The 17,031-nt window shown below is 44.2% G+C and overlaps 1 protein-coding gene across 2 annotated transcripts in view; it reads left to right on the top strand.

The window, feature by feature from the left end:
- The first annotated feature begins 6,011 nt into the window (after positions 1-6,011).
- The window catches only part of STAB1 (stabilin 1), a 100,908-nt gene continuing 89,888 nt past the window's right edge, over positions 6,012-17,031 (top strand). The window contains exons 1-6 of one of the 2 annotated variants that reach the window (XM_048859206.2): positions 6,012-6,580; positions 7,747-7,905; positions 11,006-11,142; positions 13,481-13,596; positions 15,172-15,257; positions 16,806-16,875. In XM_048859206.2, coding sequence (XP_048715163.1) covers positions 7,825-7,905; positions 11,006-11,142; positions 13,481-13,596; positions 15,172-15,257; positions 16,806-16,875 — 490 coding nt within the window. In that variant the 5' untranslated portion in view covers positions 6,012-6,580; positions 7,747-7,824. Of the gene's footprint in view, positions 6,581-6,631; positions 7,906-11,005; positions 11,143-13,480; positions 13,597-15,171; positions 15,258-16,805; positions 16,876-17,031 lie in introns of those variants that run through there. The other variant, XM_075130604.1, reaches the window with a different exon arrangement.

Below are 17,031 nucleotides of genomic sequence, written 5' to 3'. Positions count from 1 at the left end.
AATTAAGATGGGATATGATTAAATTATAGAATAATGAATGGTCTTGAGCAGTGGTTGTCAAACGTTTTTTCTGGTGACCTAGTTGAAGAAAATTGTTGATGCCAGTGACCCAAGGGAGCTGAGAATGAGGGTTTGGGGTGCGGAAGGGTCTCAGGGCTGGGGCAGAGGGTTGGGGTGAGGGGTGCAGGGTGGAGCCAGGAATGAGGGGTTTGGGGTGTGGGAGGGGGCTCTGGGCTGGGGGGGTGCAGGCTCGGGTGGGGCTGGGGATGATGGGTTTGGGGGGGCTTAGGGCTTGGGCAGGGGGTTGGGGTGCAGCAGGGGGGTCAGGGCTGTAGGCTGGGGGTGCGGGCTCTGGGGTGGGGCTGGGGATGATGGGTTTGGGGTGCAGGAAGGGGCTCTGGGTTTAGGGGGCTCAGGGCTGGGGTAGGGGATTGGGATGCGAGGGTTACTTCGTGTGGCTCCTGGTCAGCAGCGCAGCGGGGATGCTAAGGCAGGCTTCCTGCCTGTCCTGGCACCGCGGACCGTGCTGTGCCCCGGAAGCAGCTAGCAGGAGGTCTGGCTCCACGTGGCTCTTGCCCTCAGGCACCGTCCCCGTCCCCCCCCCCCCAGCTCCCATTGGCCAGGGTGCAGAACCCCATGGCCCCGCCACCTAGGAGCCGGACCTACTGCTGGCCATTTCCGGGGTGCAGCGCGGTGTCAGAACAGGTAGGAATTAGCCTGCCTTAGCCGGGCAGCACCGCCAACAGGACTTTTAATAGCCTGGTTGGCGGTGCTGACCAGAGCCACCATGACCAGTGCCTTACATTCCATGACCTGGTACTGGGTCACGACCCACAGTTTGAAAACCACTGGTCTGGAGAAGATGTGTTAGGAGCATCCATTCTGTCTCATAATACAACAAGGGGGCAGTCAAATTAAAAGGTGGCAAATTAAACTGATAAATACTTTCACACAACATATTGTTAGAATGTGGAGCTGATCATAGGAAGTTATTGAAACTGCAAATTTAGCAAGATTCGTAAAGGGACAAACATTTATATGAGTAATAGTATCCAGAGCTGTCATAATGATAAAAATTTAGGAAGGGATTAGGGTGACCAGATGTCCCGATTTTATAGGGACAGTCCCGATATTTGGGGCTTTGTCTTATATAGGCGCCTATTACCCCATCCCAATTTTTCACATTTGCTATCTGGTCACCCTAGAAGGGATATAAAACCTCTTGCTTCAGGGCTTAAGGCAATTTCTATTGGAGATCAAGATGAGATCTATCAGAGGCAGGATATCTCCCACATCTGCCTTCTGCGAGGTTCTTCCACTGTCAGAGGCGGGATGCTGGACTACATGGACTTGTGGTCTGATCCCATAAGGTAATTCTTCAGTTCCTACAATAATGTTTTTTAAATGTCTCTTGGACCTATGCTGTGCATGGTCTGCTTGATCACTTCTAATAGCAGCAGATCTAATGTAACTACCAGCTGGTATCTGCATGTATATTGAGCTATTTACGGTGTCCCCTTGAAATTTTAAACTCTTCAGGGTGGTGGTTTCTACCCCCATATCCCTAATACTAGCTAGGATGCTTCAAAGCAGGCTGAGACTGAGAGAGCACTGTGTATTGCCTGCCCGCAATCCAGGCCTCAAGTAGATGCATGATGGGACAGTGATGTAAAGCTGTCTACTCAGGAGAAGGTTACTGTAATGGACAAGCAAAAAGGGCGGGAAACTTAAAAATGTGGGGCAGGGGTCAAAGGAGATTTGCAGACTCCCACAAAGAGAGAGAGTGAGCCCATAGCCACTTAAATCTCTGTGGGTTCTTGTGAGACAAGAGCTTTTGGAAACTTGCATGTTAAATGTGATATTCCACTACCTTTCTCGCATTGACCTGCTCAAACTGAGATTGCAACATAGAGATGTTCTCCTGGAAGTTACTGTGTTGTTTCAATTCAGCAGCGCTCTTCTCAACTGCGCTTCTAGCATGAGCCAAGCAGCTGAACCATAGTCTCTTAGCTTTGTTTCAGCTGAATCCATGGCAAACCACTTGCTGTCACTTTAGCCAATTATATTATCAGGTGTCTCCATGCCAAGTCATTATCGTATAGGACAGTCACGGGGAGCTGCACTACAGTAAACTAGTGTCTCACGCTGGCTGGAGCTGGTGGTTGCTTGAGCTGGGTTTTCAAAGCAGCCTAAAGGAGTCCCATTGAATTTCCGTGGGAGTTGTCTAACTTTCTTGGACTCCTTTGAAAATCCCAGCCTCATGACATTACCTAGTGGGTTAGAAAGGCAGCAAAGTGAAGCTGTTAGAAGGGAACATGTGGCTGGCACTGATTAGAGCAGAGAGAGATTTTAGTGTGTGTGTAAAAGAACTGGATGTAGGCCGTGGGGAGAAGTAGGCCAGAATAGACAGCAATCACTTGCCAATATTTCTATTGCAAACATCATGCTGCTCCTGAACTACTTGAATGAACAGGATGTGAACCTCGATAATATCCTCCTGAGTCTTTCAGCAACTTTTTGCTCCGAGACGGAGGTCAACACAGGCACTACTCAGCTGCTTGGAATATGGCAGTTGCTTTGTGTGTGCGTGCGCGAAAGAGAGAGAAACCCTCTCTCCAAGTCACTTTGCGACCTCTGTTTTTTGCTGTCCTAAGCAGACTGTTGTATGCCTGCCCCTTCCAACCTGCCAAAGAAGAAAATGAGTCCCTTGCAGAATCACTCTCTGCTCTGGCAACCAACACAAGGGAATTTTGCTGCCTCTAGGAACTTTGTTCTGCTTCGGTGGTACCGTAGGCCCTGTTCTCCTATATAGTACTTGTGGCTTGGCTGGTTGTACCCCTTAACGGTACCTTTGCAGTTCTGCAGTCATCTAGGCATTTATATAATTCTGAGCAAATAGAATTTGTTCTTCCAAAGAGCATAACAAGGGTGTTTATTTCTTTCCATGGATTTAAAATAATTTGCAACCCCCCCCAAAAAGCCACATGGTATGATAGAGTGGATGGTAAATCGTTTGTCTCTCTCATTTCAGTCAAGACTGTGTAAACAAAAGATTTCAATAGCAGGAAATTGCCCAAGCTAGCTGTGTCTGCAAACACTACAGAAAGAAGGCTGGTGATCCAGTGTTTCAAAATACAGATGGATGAGGGTGTGTGGAGGGTTAGTAGACATTGTTACATATCTTGCCTTTGTTAGAGAAATTTATTTTCCAATTGGGGTTCATTCAGTTACTTGACTAAAACCCATGAACTCTACATTTACTATATTTACAAAACAAATGTCAATAGCAGTTGCTTTCCCACAATTAATAGCACTCAGCTTGTTTGGTTCACATAGTTATGGATAAGACAAATTAGATGGGTGGGTGAGAGCCTGTAGGATAAATATCAAAGGCCTCTTGAATGTAGTTGCTCACAACCTTAGGGGTGTTGATCATTGTCATCTCCTGCTGAAGTCAATGAGAGTTGAGAACGGCTCACCTGTCTATTGATATATTTATGTGGCTCTCATCACTCTTGTATTTAAGCACCTGACTTATTAAGGCCAAGAGCCTCAAAGGAATTTAGGTGCTTTACTCCCATGTTATTCTCACAATAAATACCCTTGGAAGGTAGGGAAGTGTTACCCCATTGTATAGGTGGGAGCTGAGTCACCAAGGAGATTAAGTGACTTGTACAGGAAGTGTGTGGCAGAGACAAAACTTGACTTAATCACTAGCACTTATTTTTCTTCAACCTCCAGGAGAGCAATGCTTCCCAGAACAAATACACGCTCCCATTCTGAAACTAGCATGTGTGGGGGAGGATTCGGAAATGTTTGAATGAGGACAGTGCACATTTCCTGAGTGTGTTTTTTTTTTAATCTGAATATCTGAATCCTTCTAGTGCTCTCAAACGTCTTAAGGCACAAACAAGGCTCTGCCACCATTGTTCCTCATGGGCTACCCTTTCTATGTCTTTGATGTCAAGTCCCATACATTTTTCCTTTCTAAGCACTGTTTGATGGAGGGGTTCTCTCAGTTGGCCCCTTTTATGTGTTCCTTCAGCTGCACAAAGGCAGGTCTGTCATGGCAGATGGTCTGGCTTCTTTCTTAGCACATGTCCCAGACATTTCCATCATCATAACAAGTTGCTGAACTCTCTAATGAATCTCAGAACTGGGGCAGAGACTGCTATCTGATGGTAATTACTACTGGTCACCCAGAAACCCAGGGCAAAAGGTATCTGACCCTGTTAATACTTCTGGGTTTTTGTCAGTCCCGCAAGTTACTGTATCTGTTTATATTGTTCCAACTCCTGCAGTAACATGTTGATAAAAGTTTTCTCTTCATTAGGGCTGCAAGTTTTCACACAGGTTGCTAGAATAATAACTGGAATAAACTGCCTGTTCCACTAAGAGGCAGCAACTTTGTCTGGTTTAAAGACAACCTTTTAATCCCTTATTTTATGCCCCGTCACCATAAAATGGAACTGCTCAGTGTTAATTTTAGATTGTGTATCCTCCTCTAACTTGTTTGTCTTAACTGAAGTATGCTCTGATAAGAAAGTGTAACCATTGGCACCATGATATATGTAACTCAGAAGGGAATTTCCCTACAGTAGGTCAGATACTATGGTGATAGGCAGCAATATAAAACCCTAAGATTGGTCCTTGTTTCACCTTTTGTGTCTGTGATACTTTGGGTGCTCAGCACTTCTGAAAATCTAGCCATCATTGTCACATTAGGAACTACTGTGTGCTGACGTTTTTTGGAAATCTGGCCCTTCTTTAGGTCCCTCAGTAGGAGCTTGGCTCTCTTGAAAATCTGTCCCCCAGCAGCGGATGCTGAGCAATTAAAAATCTGGTCCCCATGTGACTGTTCACCACAAGTGATCTATGGGCCACAGTTTGGGAATATCTCTTGAACATTCAGGTTCTTCATTCTTTCCAGCTTTGGAGTCTCTCTTGCTGCCAAGGCAGCTCTTAAGGACTTCTCTGAGAATTTATATAGGAAGTACCAATGTTATAAATTGTCAAAGTCCCCTCTTAAAGTGCAAGATCCAGCAAGATTACTGTATCTATCCTTGCACAGCTCTTACCCTCCCACTCCCAAAACATATGAACATGATCACATTCCTACAACACTGGTAGCAGGTTAACCTTAACCATACCACAGTTCCAACAATTGCAATTGTACTGAATTTCTGCTTTGGCCATGTGTAATGTAGCCATTTGCTGAGTAAGCCTAAATCTCAAATCAGAGGCAGAGAGAAGAATGTTGCTGTCCAACTATTGTGCAGTGTAACAGTAATTTGAATATGTAAATTTCCATTCCACACTGCCTTGATTTGTTTATAATGAGTGACTTCCTCATTCTTTATAACTTGGACCAGCTTTAATAATTTGAGCTGGATTTTTGAATGATAACTTGTGTGATCAAACTTTTTAGTGATTTTTTTATATGCTGTGTGAATAAATTCAGCAGTACGTAAGGGGGATTATAAATAGAGAGCATTGGACTTGTTCCTGCAAACCTTACTCTCACTGAGAATTACTAATGATAAGGAGAAGTCTATGCACATGACTAAAGACTAGTAACATGACTTGGGGTACATAGATTTAGGCCTTTAATTTCTTGACTGGCATATTGCAGTAGTGTAGTGGTAAACAGAGCTCATGTATTTTAGCAGATAACATATTTTATATATTGCAACTACCCTACCTATTCTATTGCTCTGATCTACAGCCTGACCAAGAGAGTCATCTGTGGTGAGTTTAAGATATTGTTGCTATGGGTAGCTAGGCTGTTTCCACAGCAAAGCGAGGCATTTGTCTCTCTATTATCAAAGGGAGGGTTTTCACAAGGAGCAGGGTAGCCAAATCAGGATATCTTTCAGTTGGGGGATGTAGGAGGGTCAATGGGTTGGGGCCTCAGAGGATGCTCATGATGGGAGGTGTTGGTTTTCATGAGGAAAGAAAGGTGAGGGAAGCTTTCCCAGCTGGGAAGCTCTTTAGGTTACTGGTGCTTTTCACTATGGAAGCCAAGGGAAAATTTGCCATTGGGAAGGTGGCTGGATTGGGGTGGGTATGGTGCCAGAGAGATGATGGCTGAAGCAGAGCTGGGCTGGGAGTACTTGATGCTTGGAAGAGGGAAGGACAGATGCATGGCCTTCCCTTTCTCCTCTCCTGAATATCAGTTTGTCTTTTGGCCTCCTTCTTCCGTCACTCTATCCCAACACAACCTTTTTGAATGTCAGGCCCCGTGGTGACTGCTGGCACCTGATGCCACTCCGCTGATCTGTACTTCACTCTGGTATGGACCGGAGGCTGGGTCTATCCGGGTGTGCTCCGTAGTGATATGCTGCCTGCGTGGCCCTTGTCCCACGATTGCAGTTATCAGAATGCCTCATGGGGCAAATGGGCTGAATCGTCTGATCAAGCTGGAAGTGAGTTGCGGGACTGGGACTTTTTCTACAGGCCACAGTGAATGGATTTTTGCCTTGTTTGCTTCCTGTTGCTGGGAGATATATAGCACCACTGTTCGTCAGCCTGCATCTTTCTGTTAGATGGGAGAAGAGGTAGACTACAATTAACAGCATTAGTAAGTACGGTACCTATTATTTTCCTATCATGTTTTTATGCACTCTGGTGGGAATGTGTATGCCAAGTACTGTATTTTAATACATGCTCTGTGTGTGTGTATAGATATGCAAAGTCCTAATAAGTATTAAGAATTAATACATTCTGTGTTTATTTATATATACACACAAACACATTCTAAAAATGACTGATTTGCTTTTATACACATATTTGAAATGGCTAAAGAAACCTATTAATATACTTAGTCACTGTCATCATGGTCTAATGGTGTTTACAGCTAAGTACTGTTTGGAGAATTCCTTACGCCACAAAATAAATTGAATGTTATTGGCAACATTTGTAGATAAAGCGCCCATCAAACATGTTGTGAATCTTCTTAATTTTCTCTACTGTCAACAGCAAGAGATATTCAGTTGCAAACTCAATGCAAGGCCAAGCGTGTCTCTTAAATTTCAGGGCTTGATTACTCCAAGTGTTGAAAAGCATCCTCCCTGAATTACTTTAGCTACCAGTATTGTGTTTAGAAAATAATTTATATATTTTGCTGCCACCCACAGTCACTGGTATGCTAAATGTAACACTCTTCTTGTTGAGCAACTCATGCATTTTAAATAAACATCAAACCCCAACAAAGGGGACAATTTTGCTTTATAGGCAATATTTGTTATCTTTATTAAGTACCGTATAGACCATCTGCAAAGATTTGCCTTATAGAACAAATAAATATCTGCTGCAACAGGCAATGGATGTATGTGTTTTTTGGTTGGCTTGGTCGTATTATCAGCAATGAAATTAAATTGATTTGCCATCCAGATTCTACACTATACATTTGTCTCTTGGGTTTGCCTCCAGTTAAGGATACAATTAACATATTTCATTCCAATCAGTTGAAAGCTAAGGATTTCCTTCCATCTGTTTTGAACTGATATGTGGGAGGAAATCCGTAGATGTTCCTGTTTTCAGTAAACCTTCTACTCACAGGGTTGTGTGTGTGTGTGTGTGTGTTTAAAAAAAGGAGAGAGAGAAAAAAAGCTGTTGTTGACTCATGTTTGACGTTAAAAGTAGCAGAATTACTTCTGTATACTTTGGAATAGGAGATTCAGAGTGCGAAAGTGTTTTCTCCCTGTTTATGTTTAATCTCTGGTTTTTCTTGGATCTGATTCTTAGTAGGCGGTCTTATCTTACTGAAGTTGCATACTCTACATCAACCCCCCCCTTCAAGAAAAGGGTCCCATCTGTAAAAGCATGAAAATGCATCCTCCTGGGTTACTGTTTTCCTTTTTAGCTGCATGGTTCATTTCCACTGTTGAAGGGCAGAGTCAGAAGGTAAGTTCGCAAGTCTTTATTTCGCAGTTAAATGATTGTGGGACAATTACTCGTTTTTAGATGGCTGCTGTGTTACTGAAGGATACACCCCCCCAAAAAAATGGTTTCAGTGTGAATTTAGTTATATGTTGAATCACCTCCCTAATTAGGCTATAAGACCATCTGTTACCTTTCCTCTGTGTGTATGTAATATCTATAGTCTATATTGTATATGTAAAATTGAGGATACGGAGTTTTGCTTGGATCTTAAGTAAACTTTGATTTACATATTATCAGCACTAAATGCAAAGAGGATACAATAGCAGCATGAGGTGGGCCCAATACTCTAAGAGGCTGAGTATCCTCGACTCCCACCAACTTTACTGGTTTCAGGGGGACTTTGCCCCTGGTAGAATTGAGCCCTGAAGTGCCTTGTAGAATTTCCTCAGTGTTTTCTAAAAGTATTTCTAAACTGCAGCTGTTGAAAAGTTGGCTTGAAAACGGTTAAGGTTGACATTGTGCCCAGTGTGAGATTTAAGTGATGAGCCTTCATGCTTCTCAGAGAGACTGAGAAGATACCCTGTTTAAAACCCAACAGAAGCAAAACCCAGTCCAGAATCCAATCCCAAACCTGCCCAGGGGAGCATGAGGAGGTGGGAGTAAACTATTGCATGCTGATCTGTACAGCAGTGTTTATTCATATCAGACAGTGCAGCTTTCTCAGTGAATGAACAAACAATAGCTTCTTCACTGTGAAAGAATTGTCTGTCATAGCTCACAGGTTTTAAAAAATCGTAAGATTTTACAATAAACCCTTAAAAACTTTCAATTGAAATCTCTCTCCTTACCAAATAAATAAACAAATCCCTTTATTACCTGCACACTGGTTTGTTGTAGAGCTGCGTGTAAGTGCTAGATAGTGGACCTAGTGATTAGTTATTGTAGACTTATATGTCAGTGCTATGTAGGTGTGTAATTAACTTTGAAAATAGATCTATCTAGGTGAATACCTCACAGCATTCACTGTTGTATCTAAGCACCTTGATGCAACAGGAAAAAACATGAAAGCTGTTTCTTGGCAGTGTCCATATGAGTAATAAGAAATGTTTTCCCTTAGACAGATTTTTGTTTTGGTTCATACATCCAGTTCAATTTTCATGATTAGCAGCATTGCGAGGAATGTACATGTGGCTTTATTTAGACTGGTTTTCTCAGCTGTGTGGTGGAGATTAGCCATTTCAGTAGGATGGAAGGCATGTTCATTCATATTACAAAGTGTCTGCTGCCACTGCGTTTCTTGTCTCCTGCTGACAGAGGAATAAACTAGCCTATAAATTTAGAAGTTGCTTGAGAAATTTAGGAATCTTGTTCTCTGACAGAGTTGTGGAAGGGCTGCCCTCTATCAAAAAGTAGAGAGGGGTTTGCAATGGAAGGAGAGACATTAAGACTATTAGCAAAGGGAGCTAGGGATGTCCATCCGTCTAAAAAGGCATGATTTAGGAGGAGGCAGAGCACTTAAAGGGCATTCAAATGCCCAAACTTCAGGTGGCTCTTTTATTAATCAGATCAAAGGCAGATGCAATGCAAAATTGGAGGGACTCTGTCTGGAAAGTGTAGTGAACAAGGAATCTAATGTATACTGTATTTCTGTCATGCCTTCCAGCCACGCTTTTCAAGTGCCCTAGAAACATTAATGAATGAAGCATTGCCACCTCATCTGTGAAGGAGGGGAATTAGATGGGGAAACTGAGGAATATCGAGCATAAGTGACTTGCTCAAGGGCACCCAGTGAAACTGTGTCAGAACTGGAACACAGGTCTTCTATTGTACAGTCCTAGGCTCGAGCCACTGCTGCTACTTTATCATACCTTATTTTCCATATACAGTCTATAAATAACACCGTTACCCTGTTCACCATTCCACTATGCACCACTCTGCCCTTTCTGTACAGACTGGGACCTTCCATAGTCACCCCCGGATGAGTCAGAGCTCCTACCCCGCAGATGCAGGCCATGAATTCCACTTTACCCATCCACTCTACCCATGCAGGCCTCAGACCTATTCTCCAAACCGGCCTAGGCCATCACTTGTACAGCAGAGCAGAGTCTCAGCAGGGTGGGTAGGATGGATTATGGTGTCATTTCTTTTTGGGTGGGCTGTCAATAATTTGAACATGCCACAAAGGCCGTGGATGAATCCATCATGTTGGTGACAGTATTCTGTGGAGACGTGAATCAGGTCGAGCAAAACAGGAGTGCATGGTGTTCTAGTGGACAGAACGCTGGACTGGGACTCTGAAAAACTGGGTTCAATTCCTGGCTCTGCCATTGTCCTGAAGCATGGCCTTGGGCAAATTACTTCACACCTTTTTCCCCTTGCACCCTTTGTCTTGTCTAGTTAGACGGCAAGCTCTTTCCAGCAGTACATTGTGTTTGTGCACACCTAGCACAATGGGGCTCTGATCATGGTGGGAGCCTTTATGTGCTGGAAAAAGATCAGTTATTTACAAAGAGAAGCAAAGTCAGCATCTGACCTCATCTTTGTTGCACAATAAGGGCTTGTCTACCTTGGCAATTAACAGCGCTGCAACTTTCTGGCTCAGGAGTGTGAAAAACACACACCCCTGAGCACAGCAAGTTTCAGCGCTGTAAAGCGCCAGCGAAGACAGTGCACCAGTGCTGGGAGCTACGCCCCTTGAGGAGGTGGGTTTTTTAGAGCGCTGGGAGAGCGACCACACAAGCCACCTTAAAGCATTGCAGTGGCAGCGCTCTAGGGTTGCCAGTGTAGACTAGCCCTAAGGAACCTTACCCACTAACATTTGTTACTCTAATAAAAGAAAATAAGATTAGAGTCAGGTCTTGGAGTCAGCCACCAGAATCGCTGTATTTGCACTGATACACCTTATCCCAGATCCAAGCAGGAGTAAGCTGCTACCAGTGTAAAGTCATGGTTTAGCCTGTCTGCATTTGTGGTTTGCACTAAAGTAGCTACACTGCCTGCTGGCCCCGCTTGATGAAATTCCCAGTGTAAACCAGGGTCCTCAGGGTGGGAAGATAATGGGGGAAATCAGATCAGTGACTAAAGATAACAATTTCATGCTTTGCTTTTTTTTTTTTTAAAGTTAAAATCCATGCACTGCAATGTCAAGACGATGTTCACCTTGGCTACACCGTGCACCTCCTGTGCTGCGGCTCCCAAAGTGGTGTGTCCAAAAGGGTGGATAAAGATGACCCAGGCGTTAGGAGAGAGAGGCTGCAGGTAAGGCCCATCTCCCTGTTCAGCCTGCCACATCAGGTTTACAGGTCGTTCTATAACTCTTTTGTATTTATTCTATATACTCACATATAAGTCAGCATTTCAAGGCATGCTTTTTGCTGGCCAGGGAGATGTTGCCTTATATAAGAATAAAGAAAGGGAGATGTGGCTGGTTTCTACCATTGGGTGGGGAGCAATATAATTCTGGTTTAGGCTTAAAGAAGAGGCAGCTTGAAGTGCATAATTCATGTATGCATACTCATGGTCATGTGTATAGATATACAGATAATGAGTATTTAATAGTGATATTTCTCTAGTGCAGTCATCTGAAGAACTCAGAGAACTGAACAGACATTAATTTCTTACACTTCATAACCCTGTGGAAGAAACTGTGACTAAAATTTTCAGAGTTGAGCACCCAGAGTTAAGCACCAAAACCCATATTTACGCACCTTTTATTAAAGTAGCCTGAATTTAAGAGGTCATGAGAATTCACAGCTTCACCTGAGTTCAGACAGGAGTTGCAGGTACTAGTACCCATAAAAATCAAGACCCTTTTATTTAGGGGCCTAAATACAGTCTATGGCCCCAATCCTGCAGCTTGTTTCTTGTGAATAGACCCTTGTGAATCCCCATTGACTTCTGTGTGGTCACAGGGGCCTGTTCACACAGAACAAGTTGCAGGATTGGGATGGGAGGTACTTAACTCCAGGCACCCAAGATTAAAAATGTTAGCCTATGTGATTTGTCCAAGGTCACATATTGAGTCAAGGACAGAACCAGCTATAGACCCAGAAGCCGTTACTTCCCTTCTGCTGTTCTGACAACCAAACCAAATTCAGTGTCACCTTTGAATTTTTTAACCCTCTTATTTTCCTTTTGAAGTGCTGCTTGTTCCTGTATTTATTATGCTCATTCTGTTAAGCCAGACACATTTCTGTAGCTGAACTGTAATGGGAAAAGGGTGAAGGGAAAATGAATTTACCAAAAGGTTGTAAAAAAACGGAACGCTGTAGATTATCATCTGCAAATCTAGTCAATCGTGAACTTTAGCAGCTAACATTGTCCACTGTTTTCTGTGCCTTACTACTAGTTGGAAACATTTTAAAAATAGCCCCAGCCATTTTGCAGTTATTGCAGATATGTTTGGTAATCAGACTGGCACAATGGAAGCAATAAAAGTGTGAAAGAAGGCGCTTGAGACTTGAGTTGAGTCGATGAAGGAAGGTTAAGCTCTTGCCAAAGATAAATTTAAGGGAGTAATAATTATATGACTAGGCACTAATATTTTTTAATGTTTCCTTTATAAATGATTGTTAAGATTCCTGAAGCACCTAGAGGCCCCAAGTGAGATCAGCACCCCACTGTGCTAGGAGCTGTGTACACAGTCTCTTCTGTGAAGAGCTTATGTTCTAGATATGGCAGACAGAGGGACACGAGAGAGGAAGGATATTAGACTGATTTTACAACTGAGGGAACATAGTAGTTTTTCTAAGGTTGCACAGGGAGCCTGTGGCAGAATTGGGAACTGACCTTGAAATTCCTGAATCCCCATCGAGTTCATTAATCACAAGGTCATTCTTTCCTTTGTGAATTAGACAAAGGATTAAAAATGCATTAGTGACTTTAACTCAGCACTCTGCACTACCATGCTGGAGATCAGCAGAGTGCATTGCTCTCTGGCTCTGCCTCTGGAGCATCTTCCCCTGCCCCCACCTGCCCACAACATGACCCCTCTGGCAGAAGTGGGGCAAGGGAGCTCTAAAGCCAGCCATGCCTGCTGTATATCAACTTAGGTTTCTGACATGCTTCCCTGCCACCCCCGGGCGGAATCCTCAGTTTCCTCTTTAGGGCCACTTTAAGGTCACTTTGAGCCCCTTCAGCACCACACTGTGACCTTAGTGAGGCTGGTGATCTGTCTCCATCTCCCACTAACCTTAACCGTGCCAGTGAATATTTCATTATTTCCATGGATCGCAAGTATGAGGGAGGCAGGGAGGGTCGGTCTTGGAGACAACGCACCCTTTCAGAGCTTTGAAGATGAAGACTGGGGCTCAAAACATGATCCAATATTTGATTGGAAGTTAATGAATTAATCGGAGCCCTGCATAATATAACCTCTTAAGTCTGGGTTGTGCTTGTGGTTCCGTGCCCCAGGACAGTGTATTGCACTCTTCATTCATATGGAGCGCTTTTCAAACAGTTTACTTGGTGTGGATCAAAAAGGAGCTCAGAAATCTCCCCTCATTGTCCTGATCTGTTATCATGTCCTATCCATACAGAACAGGTTGGGTCCCAAACTGTTTGTTACAATCACTGATCTTGGCTTTTTCTGTTTAAGATACAGCGTAAAGCTTGGAGAAGACACCCTTTCCCTACCAGGGTGCAGTCACATGTGTAAGATGGAAATTGAGAAGAAAAAATGCTGCCCGGGATTCTGGGGTACTGAGTGCTATGGTAGGTTCTTCATGGGTCCTTCCAGTCATTGACCGGTCAAGGCACTTCAAAGTTCTCCCTAGAATTACCAGTCCTGCAGGTCAGCTCCATGGGGAGTGATTTGTTTTCAGGATTCTCTTTCATGTTTCCAAGACACTTAGACTGGATCCCAAGGTTTTCAATATCCATGTAGGGAAGTTTGAAGGTCTTAGGAATGGAATCTTTCCCCAGCACATGATTTGAGCCCTGTTGTGTTTTGACTTATGGCAAAACTCCCTTTTGCAGAAGGTACTCTTATTTTTAAATAAAATGTTTTAAAAGAGAATTATTCTTTAAGAAAGTTTCCAAGGAAAAAGAAAGAGATTCCCTTCTGGGAACTTCAGTACCGCAGTATACTCTGTAGCTCGTCGCCTCTACAGCCACCTGTAAACACATGACGTCTCCAGCCAGGAATTAAAATAACCGATCTGAATCCTCAGTTACGTTTCAGACCAAACTAGTTGAGTCTGAAAATGTTTGGCTCATTTCCTGTTGTTGTTTTGGCGCTCGCTGGTTGTAGCAAGGCCAAGAAGCTGAATTACTAAGGCTATGTCTACAATACAGCTTGTGTCGGCATAACTTATGTCACATAGGGGTGTGAATAAACCACGCCTGTGAGCGACATAAGTTGCACCAACGTAAACGCTCATGTGCACAGCCCTGTGTCAGTGGGAGAAACTCCTCCCGCTCGTGGACATGGGGTTTTTTATGCTGACGGGAGAGCGGTCTCCCATCATCACCGAGCATCTTCACCAGATGCACGGCAGTATTGGTACAGCTGCGCCACGGCAGCATTGTACGTATAGACACGGCCTCAGTTACACACGGCAAATCCCACGCTCTTACCAGCACAGTTGAAAATAGAAAAGACTCCCCGTTTCCAGAGAGAGCCTGAGGTGATGAGATTTCTAGCCCACTTTCAGCCTTGGGTGGCTTGAATAAGCATCTAGACTCTGTCAGAGCGCAGATGACCCAAAAGGCCAAGCATAACATTTTCTAAAGCAGCCCTCTCCCGTTTTGGAGGAGCCATCTGGAGACACCAGGCACCTGATTTTCAGAGGTGCTGCCTACCCCAACTCCAGTTGGAGTCAGTGGGAGCTGCAGGCACTCCACCCCTCTGAAAAGTAGGCCTGGGGCTGTCTCAAACTGAGCTTCCAACATGACTGGCCTTTCCTGAATATTCAGCTGAAAATCTGTCCAGGTTTTCCGTGTTTCTAATGGAGCTAACAATATAAGGCCTGATCCTACAAAGATCTGAATGTCCTCAGCTCCCCTTGGCCTAAGTAAATTACAGCTCCTCAGACTCTTTTATAGTTCTTTGTCCCTAATGGAATGGATAATGTTTGTCATATATGACAACAGAAAAATAAAACTATTTGTGATCCAGTGAAGATAGGAACCCCCATTTGTTAACACAACTGAAGCCACCTACAGGCTGACATTTAATTCCTCCCGAGCCCATCTGTTTGCAATAACAGTAATGGTTGTTGTAAACACCCATACGGGGACACAGAAGTGTTGATTTTGCTTATCTGTGGCCTGTCTCCTGTTTGCCAGAATGCCCTGGTGGACCTGAAAAGCCCTGCAGTGGCCACGGAACCTGTTTGGATGGTATAACACGGAATGGAACCTGCACCTGTGAGGTCAGTATGGGATGTACTGTGAGGAAATGTAATGCCACGTGATGGAGGTATCTAGGTCCAGCCCAGGGGACGGCAGGGAAGGTGTTAACCCTCTGGCTGGCCAAAAGTGTATAGTTGTTTTCCATGAGTGTACGGATTTGTAGGGGAGCAGGGCTGGGCCAGCTGTGGAGGACTAATGAATTCCCCTCCGCATGTTGTACAAGGCACATGCTATGAGGAAGCAAGGGCTGAGAGAGTTTGGAAGAATCTCTAGGAAGAGATGGAGCTGACAAGTGGTGTGGGGGGATTTCCCCCATTCCCTGAGTGAAAAAAGCTGTGTCTAATAGCTTCCCTTGGGCTGAAAGAAGGCCTGGTGTATTTGGACCTTAATAGGCAGCACTTTCCTCACATTTACTTTTTCTCTTTGGCAATAATGTGCACACCAAGGAGTTTAGGGTCCAGGTCCTCAACAGTGTTTAGCTGCCTAACTCCCATCAAAATGCCTAAATAGCTTGGAGGATCTGGGCCTTATACTGCACCTAGATGGGCAGAATCCTTACCAGTTCTAGCTGGGCTGTCCACATCAAACCATGCCCAGGGCCCTGTCCAGCCTGCTGTGTTGGGGGTCTGGGTACCTATTCCTCTGCCAAACACCCTCCAGAAGGTGGAGGGTACAAGGGGCCTCTGTTCTGCTCCTACAGGGGCTCCTGTGGATTCACGTCAGTACTGCCCCTCATACAAGTCGTGTGGGAACAAGCTGAAAGACACCCCTCCTATGTGAGCTTAAATGTGCATGTGGTAGTTGACCTTAGAGGAGGCAATGGGGCAAAATTAAGCACACAGCTCTCTGGCCTTGTCAGGTCCTTCCTTGCTGCAGGTCTCACAGCTGAGACCTGCAGCTGCCTCGCAGTACCCATACACGCCTCATATACCCAGCTGGTTCCTGAAAGCATAGGAAGGGTCTAACCCAGTCATAAAAGAATTCACCCAGACACTGTAAGGATTGTAAAATCACAGCCCCATCGACTGACTGATGAGACCTGTGAGCGAGACCAAAAAAGGCCACAAAATTTCAACATGTTCTCCAGATCAGCAGAAAAAGAGGCCAGCTAAAAATCGAAACTGGGTTTGACGTATGTGGTTCAGCACAGCCAAGCCTGAAAGAAAACTGGGTATAGCAATAATTTAGGGCCTGATACTCAGCCCTATGAAGTAAACAGAAAAAGTCCCATTGACATGAATGAACTTCGGATCAAGCCCTCTGAGAGTGCACATGAGAGAACTGGTACTTTTGTTTCTAGTCATGATAAAGACATTGTTTTTTCAATGACTGCCATGATTGTTCTGCTGTTTGCTCATTGGTAAAATTACGTCAACTCTCCTTTCTACTGCAAGGGCTATTGGTAAGGCACTTGTAAGAGCAGGTTTCTATTTTGTATCACTTGAGCATGAACAGAAAATGAAAAGGGGAAGAGGGGAGACATAACCAGAGTTATTTATCACTTTGCAGCTTGAACTAAGTGACATCGTAAGAAAATAATGATTGACCAATTTTTTTTGTCCTTTTAGGGGAGATATGGCGGCTCTGCCTGCCAAGATTGTCTGGATGAGAATCTGTTTGGCCCTGACTGTCAATCAGGTAAACTACAGCAATGAACAATCTAAATCAACTGCAAAGAGACATCCCCACATACCGCTAAATGAATGCAGTGGAAGAGGATGGCATAGGAGGGCTGATCAGTGGAGAGGCGGGTGCTACTGTCTGAAAATTATAACTGCAACTGCAGCCTTTTTT

This window comes from Caretta caretta, chromosome 7 (assembly GCF_965140235.1).
Source record: "Caretta caretta isolate rCarCar2 chromosome 7, rCarCar1.hap1, whole genome shotgun sequence".
Classification (NCBI taxonomy): domain Eukaryota; kingdom Metazoa; phylum Chordata; order Testudines; family Cheloniidae; genus Caretta; species Caretta caretta.
Note: the sequence above shows the minus strand (reverse complement) of the source record. Positions and strands in the feature narration are given on the sequence as shown.